The sequence below is a fragment of the Mizuhopecten yessoensis genome, unplaced genomic scaffold, assembly GCF_002113885.1.
Source record: "Mizuhopecten yessoensis strain PY_sf001 unplaced genomic scaffold, ASM211388v2 scaffold10827, whole genome shotgun sequence".
Lineage (NCBI taxonomy): Eukaryota > Metazoa > Mollusca > Bivalvia > Pectinida > Pectinidae > Mizuhopecten > Mizuhopecten yessoensis.
In genome coordinates this window covers 22,299-31,299 of record NW_018408741.1, presented here as the reverse complement: position 1 = coordinate 31,299, position 9,001 = coordinate 22,299, and the positions used below count along the sequence as shown (strand labels likewise).

At 34.9% G+C, this 9,001-nt stretch overlaps 1 protein-coding gene across 1 annotated transcript in view; it reads left to right on the top strand.

Moving 5' to 3' along the window:
- The window catches only part of LOC110462715 (integumentary mucin C.1-like), a 12,060-nt gene extending 6,131 nt beyond the window's left edge, over positions 1–5,929 (top strand). The window contains exons 3-4 of the mRNA XM_021516820.1: positions 459–482; positions 4,984–5,929. Of these exons, the coding sequence (XP_021372495.1) occupies positions 459–482; positions 4,984–5,591 (632 nt within the window). The 3' untranslated portion in view covers positions 5,592–5,929. The remainder of the gene's footprint in view (positions 1–458; positions 483–4,983) is intronic.
- Positions 5,930–9,001: the final 3,072 nt, after the last annotated feature.

Genomic DNA, 9,001 nt, shown 5'->3' with positions numbered 1-9,001 from the left:
CTGCGTTAAAGGTCAAGGTCACTTTTGCTATTTTTAGAAAAACTTTGACATTGCTTTATCGACTTCATTCCTCAATGCAATTTCATGAAACTTCATACAAGTGTTTCATATTGCAATGCCTTGAACAAGGTCGCATTTCAGGTTACCGCGATAAAGGTCAAGGTCACTTATCTTCAGAGTTAGCACACATGTGACATGTGTGCTAACTCCTATATTTTCCACTTTCTGTCTTTGGCTAGACTTTAGTTAGTTCCATATTGGTTAGACATTATGTTTATAGATTAATTTTCATCAAAGTGTGGACGTAGGTATGTTTTGTAAACATTTTCTAGTTGAATTTAGCTCTTTATTATCATACCTAATATATACATATCCTGGATTAATGCCTTTTGGTCTATGGACATTAATTACATGAGGTCATATTTTCTTATTTATTTTGTCTGATTGTTGACATTTAGCCACAACAACCACTACCACTCCAGGTAGGTTACCTTTTCCTCGTTGGTCTAATTACACCATCGTGTTCATTAAAATATTTACATCAAAGGTATGACTTTGTACTCGGAACACAGACCAGCCACACGTGAACAATTTTTCTGTTATTTTGATAATTTTTTAAACTTTCAAAGACAATGAAAATTCGTTCAAACATCTTGAAAAACATCTGAACTTAATGCCAAAAGTAATAAGTATAATTCAACCGTCTGAAAAATTGCTCTTCTGTGTTCTAGGACTTGGTCAATTCCTCAAAATAAAACCTATCCCTTTGTTATAAAAGATGTGTTACGTTCACTTTACATATCCAGTTTGCTCTCATGTTACCAAAATATCTCCTTGTTTGTTGCTATGCTCTGTATCATCTTTAAAGCTTGAAGTTCTCAAATAAAAAATTATATGAAAAATGTCGACACTAACACTAGTCCGTTAGTCCTGGACTAGTAGATTTCAGCAAGGACTAGTGAAGCACCTCACTTACTGGTCCTTTGGACTTGTGAAAAACAGGATTTTGAAAATAAGAACATTCCTTTTTTGAATTTAGAAAACTGCTTTAAGTAAGATATATTGCATGATAATTGTCCAAATATTCCTAAAAGTTCACCACATTTTTATGGCAGTCGTTATCTTAAGTCCCCTACAGTCCATTACTTTTGATGTTTCGTGCTGTAGATCGCGATGTTTCCTTATCAGGAAATATTGGACTAATTACATTGACAAAGGACTAGTAAATAATCTATTCAACTAGTCCTGTGGAATACCAAGCAAAAAAGTTAATGTCTAACCCTGAAAATGTAAAAAATAACATGGCTTTTGCTTTCATGTGATAGCTATTGCTTTCCCCTCCAATGACAGTTTGTATAAATCTGTGTTTGATGAAACAGAAGTGTATTATTGACTTACATAGGCCTATAACCAGATTGTTATAATATCCAATTATTTCTCATAAGATATATGTTTTACCTGTATAAGTAATACCAGTATCATGTAATCAATAATTTTCCATTGTTTAAATTACTTTATCTATTAAACACATTTTACTTATTAAGTTCTCTTCATCTACGAAATGTAATGTAATCTTGATATATATATATATATAAATCAAAGGAAAGGAGCAAAATTTCTATTTAGTGGTGAAAAGGAATATCATTACTTAATCTTTTCAGTATCAATTTCAGCCTTGATACATTGCCCCTCATTTTATTTGTGACCTCACCTACCATCAACATATTCCAAGGTTCCGTATAACGATATTGTATTAGTTATATAAGAATTTCAGTCTACGTTTCCCTCAATTTATCGCTAAATCACTTAAATATGTCAAAATAATCTCTGGACAGGTAGTGGCGGTATAACAAGGTTTTCCTGTATCTCAAAATAAAGATTAAGCTATTGTGAAAACCCGTTCTTGCAAGGTCTGGGGAATAATAAATAAGCTCAAGTCCAGTTTATTGTTTCTAACTCGTTATATCTCAGTCTCCAGTCTCATCTCTCTGAATGCCATCTCTCTGAATGTCATCTCTCTGAATGCCATTACAAAATATCACTTCTCTCTCTCTCAATCCTACCATAACTACCATTTCTATTGGTCAACTATTTATTAAGGGTGGGACTTACCCACATGACATGGACAGCCATCAGGTGGTCAATGAAGGTTCCAATGCTTCAGTCTGTACTGTCAGTTATATCTAATGATATAAACCTCCCTTGCTCTTTTCACTGCTCTAAATTTTGCTCCTGTCCTTTCATCATCAACACCACCATTCCTACATTCTCTCACAATAACACCTTGTCCTCAACAGTCTGTCTTTCATTCTGTCACTTTCATGTGATATAAATTCAACTGCTTTCTCTTACATCCATTTTATCCATCAATTTATCCCACTTTTCATATTTTTAATGATATTACAGATTGTCCGGCAATCTTTCTATCTCATACTGTCATATTATCTAGACATCAAAGTGTGTTAATGTATGTGTAAGTCTGAAAGTGAAATCAATCTCATGAAACCTTTAAGCTTGGATCAACAGCAAGGTAAGGTCTAATTGGTTGATTGCTGAAAGGTTTGGTCAATGTCAACACATTGTGATGACGTCATAAGATGGTGGCCTCTTAAAAGTTTACTCAATCTAGTAACTAATATTGTTTCATATCAGTTCAGATTTTATTTTCAGCAGTTTAATCTATATACAGTAGATTTCGCTTAATATCACTTCCCATTTGTCAGCGAAAAACATGATATTAACCGAAACATGACATAAACAGAATACATATTTTCTGACGTTTTTCAGCCCTCAAAACCGGAAGTGAACTTAGTCAAATGCCTAAGTGATGTGGCTCTACAAAGGAGATTGTAAAATAAAGATATTTTGTAACTAACCTTATTCTTTACTATAGTTGAAATATAGTATAAGTAAATAAGTATAGAAATAAAGATATTCTTTGTATTTCATTTCAGTATGCAGTTACATTTCATATAGTTAGTAGCAAAATGACGATCAGTATGATCGTAATTATGATTGTTTACTGCAGTAGTGATGTAGGCATACAAATTAGTGTTTGGCTGGTATTCTGCATCAAATTCAATTGTAAACATGAGACTTGGTAAATATTTACCTTTATCTTGATATATATACTGTTCTTTCGCTAGTAACATCTGTTTATAGTTTTATTTCTTTAAATATTTGCTGCAAGTGTGACATCGTTTTCTGCGAGTTTGTCTATCGCACCGTGACTTTTTACATTTGAAACGTAGCATTTCATTGGATGACCTCAATATGCAAATAAGAACACCAGGCAATGATAAAGTCTCGATGCATATTTTATTCACTCATTCTCAGTTACAATGTGTACATTGCTACTGACCAATCAGATGCCGTGTTATGAAATCGGGTTAAACCAGCCGTAAACGAGGGAAGTGAAAAATGTAGGCTTGTTACGATAGTTTGAACAATAAATGAAAACACAAAAGGCAATCTATTTATCACATCGACATTTGGAAAGTGTAATTAAACATAGGTCATAATTTTGCAATGAATACATTCTCGCAGATCACGATTTTACACCAGCAGCATACGGTAGAATTACGACAACACCATGTCGGCGTCGTACGTGGGTTATTTGAGATTCAAAACAAAGACAATTTTATCGTATTGTACGTGAACCTTGGTCAAACTTAAATAATTTAAGAAACTTATTGTTTGAAAGACACTCTTTATTTTAATCTCATTCAACATTTGTCATATTTTACGGAAGACCGTCCACTTGTATGCCTAATTCACGACAACGTAAATTCATATCTGGATACGAGCTGTAATGGAAGATAGTACACCTGTTAGTTGACTTGGCATTACAAAAGTTTACAGATGTAAGACTGTCCTNTACCTATGCAATGATGTTAAATTTGCTTTCAATTTGTAGATATTAATTTCAGCTTCATAGTATAGATATTGTTTCTGAATCAATTCTTATTACCCAAGATGATGTACTTGTAGACAAAACTAATCTAAAATGTAAAAATTCAATTAGTACGTAATATTTTAAAGATGAAATTCCAGTTATTTTTAGCTCACCTGGCCCTTATCCTTTGATCAATTTACACATTTAAATTGATGCTGAAGTCGATTATCTAATGCTTCATATCTTATTTGCTACAAATTAAAACAAGTTAATGCAATCATATAAAATAATGCTTTTAAACTACTGAAAAAATCTTGCAAACGGCCAAGATTGCTACTTCATCTTCAATATGCTACCATGTTTATACAGTAAATTAATATACTGCTTTAAAGCTTGACCTAACCATATTGCAATATGCCCAGGATTTCTTCTAATCCTTGAAATGTCATCAAATTTTTAGCTCACCTGGCCCGAAGGGCCAAGCATCGAAAAATATCATCTGCCGAATATTTTGAATTTTAGATTGAATGGAATAGAATCTTAACAATTATTGATGATGTACCAGTAGAAATAAAATTTCACCAAAACAATTATCGGCTACTTTTGAATGCTGTCTTGTAAGTTAAACATGTAAACTTTTTTTTAATACTTAAAATTAAGTCAAAACATTCCACGTTTGCTGCAGATGATCTATTTGTGAGTTAATACTTGCAAAATTAAATAAGGTATAGCATATCAGGAACCCCCACCCCTCTTTTATCTTTTTCATGACATGTGTCACATTTGAGCAGTTTTGTCAAGGATTTTTTTTTATATTTTATTTAATTTTTGAGTAACTGGAAGTTATTTAGTCTATCACCTCTGCCTGTTTCATCTTCAAATCATTTTAATTTTAGTGACATGAAATTCTGTAGTTATGACCTGTTTCATGTGTTATTAGAACATTGTTTTGACTCACAAATGGTTGTCGTTATACACCACTACACCATCTGGCTGAATCCTCTCCAAAACCTCTTTCTGTTTTAGACCCTACAAGTTTTGTCGTTTTCAGTTTTTAGATTTCTCTTTCATTTTGTTTTCTAACTTAGCACCCGAAACAACATCTGTGGCAACAACAGTAACGACACTGACAACAACAAACAACTCTGGTGTTGGGCCGACTTCTACTAACACTTTCACGGCTTCTACTAACAAAACCAGCCTTTCTTCTACGCAAGCAGCTCCTGTCTCCACCACAGCAGTAAAACCTACCAGTTCCCCGGACTGGCAGACCCCAGTAATAGCGGGTAGTGTGGCAGCGGTGGTAGTCGTGATAGTAGTGGTGGTTACTGTGGTCCTCTGTAAGAGAAAGTCTAAACCTGCTAATGATTCAATATCTCATTCAGCAGAACTGAGAGGTAGTGATAGGCCTGATGCTCACGCCAAAGGAGCACATGTAAATTCAGCATTTGTTAACTCGGATTACAGAGAAATTGATGAAAAACACTTCCATGAGAAAGAAATTTCTAACCGATCCAGTCAGTCAGAATCCATGAATCAGGGTTCCTTTGTCCCACAAAATCCTATCTCTAGTGACCCTGATGCTGATCAGACAAGAGAAACATTTCCCTCTAAATCTCGCGTGACGATTCCAAGGCCAGAAGTTAATTTGTCACGTAATTCTACCGAGGATCAGTTCTGGGAAGAAAGATTGTAGCCACGTTTTCAAAATGGTAAATCTGGAATCTATTTCATTGAAACAAATTGGAAAATAATAATATTGCATTTTAAACAGAATTCTAAATAATATAATTAAAGATTGATCATCATATTTCTTTTCAAAACTTGCTTGCTTATTTGATGTATAAGCACTTTGCCTGTATACATTATATATTAGCTGTAATTATCTCCTAAAACAGAAAAGCTTCCTAATAATTAACTTTTTGATCCATTTCATATCACTTTTAGTAACTAGAGTTTTTCCTCCTTCTGTAGGTCCGACCACTACCACTCCGACCACTACCACTCCGACTACTACCACTCCGACCACTACCACTCCGACTACTACCACTCCGACTACTACCACTACCACTCCGACTACTACCACTACCACTCCGACCACTACCACTCCGACTACTACCACTCCGACTACTACCACTCCGACCACTACCACTACACCTACTACCACTCCGACCTCTACCACTTCGACCACTATCACTCTGCCTAATACCACTTCAAGGTTTACAGACGAAGAACTAGGGGCAGTCATTGGAGGGACCATTGGAGGGATCTGTCTGCTGTTTATTGTAGGGCTTGGAGTTTTCTACTATTACCGGGTACAAAACAAAGAATCTGTTAAAAGGGATCACGAGAGAGGAGACAGAAATAAGCCACCAAGGGGAGGCAACCAACAGGGACCTGTGAAGAAGGAAAAGGTAGTTGTGTACCACAAAGGTCAGGCCTATTTGGTAGATCCAAGGTATCAAAAAGACTACAAAATGAGTTCCCACGGTTACAACAACAACGGATACCATCATGAGCCTCACACCAGAGAGACGAGGCATCACAATAATACGGGCAGGACAAGGTCAAATGGGCACTTCATCAGCCCTCAGAGTAATACAGGTCATAGGTCAGATAGACACTATGGCAGCCCTCAGAGTTACCCAGGTCATAGGTCAGACAGACAGTATGTCAGCCCTCAGAGCTACAGAGGTCATAGGTCAGACCCACAAATCTATCAACCTAATGACATTTCTCAGTATTACCCGAGTCAACCGTATAATGGTGGAAATGGTTATCCTCAGTATGAGAGGTACCCTGGACCAGGAAGAGGAGACGATAGACATATGTACTATTAGACGTATGTAACAGGGATTCAGTGCATCTGGAGTCGGACTGAACTTTGACCTCCTGATATGCATATTTTATGAAGATTGAGCCTGGATGAAACATAACTGACTGAAAAGTGCTTGGCACTGAAATATATGCTTTTTCCAGGGATGCATACTTTTACACATCAATTCAACTTAGCACCCCTGTAAACCAGAAAAAGTATTGAAACACTGTGAAGATTAAGAACAGTGACATCTGGGTCAGAAATTGTGTTTAGACATACAAAGATTTATCCAAAATGTCCTTACAACAGAACTGGAGCACTTTCCTGGAATTTGGTGTTTGGATTCTGATCCAGGAGTTCATTTTCTTATCTCGTTAACCTGGATATTTCTTGCTCAGTAGAAGTACAACTAACATTCTATCACCTTGCATCAAACTTGCAGACTGCCTTTATACAGAGAAACAAAAGTGGTTGTATTTCCCTGTGATAATGGTGTTTGTCAATATTCAGTGGTGGAGTTTTGTTTGGAATCATACTCACATATTTGTGATCTCCTATTATTACAAAATGATGGATTCTATGCACTCTTGTACTCTTCAAGAGAATTTGATCTTGATTGTTCCTGTTGAAAATCATATTCTTTCCAGATTGTTTAGCTGAAAAAACAAGTTTTCTTGCCAAGAGTGACATAGATTTTGCACCTCCTCGTATCTGTCACCAGACCCTAGTTTAGGTGATGCTAGCAAGCATTCACACTGTCTTCTAAAGTGTATGTTGCTTTATTGGAGACCTCAAGTTTTGGAACTCATGTATTTTACTCCCTTAACCCATTCTCCCCAAAGTCACATTTGGACCTTACCAAATCAAAGACTGGGCAAGTCCATTTTAAAAATGTAGGGATGAATATTTAAGCAGGCAATTTAAGTGATGAATTGTCATCTGGAAAATAAAGGGCAATTGGTTACTGTTTGATATATCTTCTCTATATCCCTATCAAAGGATCCGCTTGCTCTTTCATTTAAAATAAGTAAATCATTTATTGGCCCTAATGACCTCTTTTGTGTTGATGGGCCGTTAAGAATGTAATAACAATAATTCTCTCTCGCTAAAATCTCATAGCTTTTGAGTATTATAACTAATAACATCTTAATTTGTTGTTAAGAAGCGAGTTTTGCATTTTTGTCATCTTAACAATCATTTCTGTGCCATGGCTTTGTCAACACTCACCACAAAACTTCATAATTACTTACAGCAAATCCACCTATAACAATGCATTAGTAGGGATGCTGATCTCAAAGTAGAAATATGGGGAGACTGCTTCTTCACCAAGATGTTTTTTAGGTTATTTTCTCTTTTTGTTTTGATTTTTATGCTTTGTTTTCAAGTTTAGTTCATACATAGGCAATTTTATATTTAGAGTATAAACTCTTCGACAGTTTTCGAAAAATTCCACCAGCCAGATTTTTTTTTTCACTGTAACTATAGAAAAGTTTTCGCTGGCCATGACACACATGTAAAATTTACTAGCCCCAAGTTTGAAATTAGTTCTAGTTTCAAACCAACAAACCTTGATAGATAAAGAAAAAATCCTGGTGACTTTTCGAGAAGTACAGTGTAATGCTGGTGAAGGATGTACGTCAGAAATCTAGGTCTCCAATAAAACACAGTTATACAGTCACGATAATAGCTCTCAGTGATAAAATAATGTACCATGACTTTAATGCCCTTATCATGTTACTAGGTTTCATACTATCTCGGAATCCAAACAACTTATCTTTTTTTTATGATTTGACAGGGTAATACACAGTTTTATGTAGTTATTTCGTAGGAGTTTTAAATGTGTCAGATGTCAAGGTCATTGTTGCTAAAAATAGACCATGGGGTAGTAGGGTCAGGCTCATGGCAATCTTTCTAATAAAACTATTTTACATTGATGAAATTTTGAATGCTCTTTGTTCTTTCAACATCATCATATTTTACTTTAATCATTTATAAAGAATGTCAATGTTATAAAATATTATTCAGCTTTATGCTTTATCTTTCAACATAACAAAATTAAACCTTCAATCAAACACTCGTAAGTCACATTCAAATAAGAATGCAAATATGACTTAAATAAACTGTATTGAAAATTATTCAGTTTGTAATGATATTTTAAACCTCTTTCATTTTGAACCAAGATAAAACATACACTCTATCAACCTATTTCTTCCATTTTCAAAAAATAAAATACTTTTGTAGTTTCTCCGATTTTGTGGCAAGTTTTTGAATAAAAAATATTGTAATCT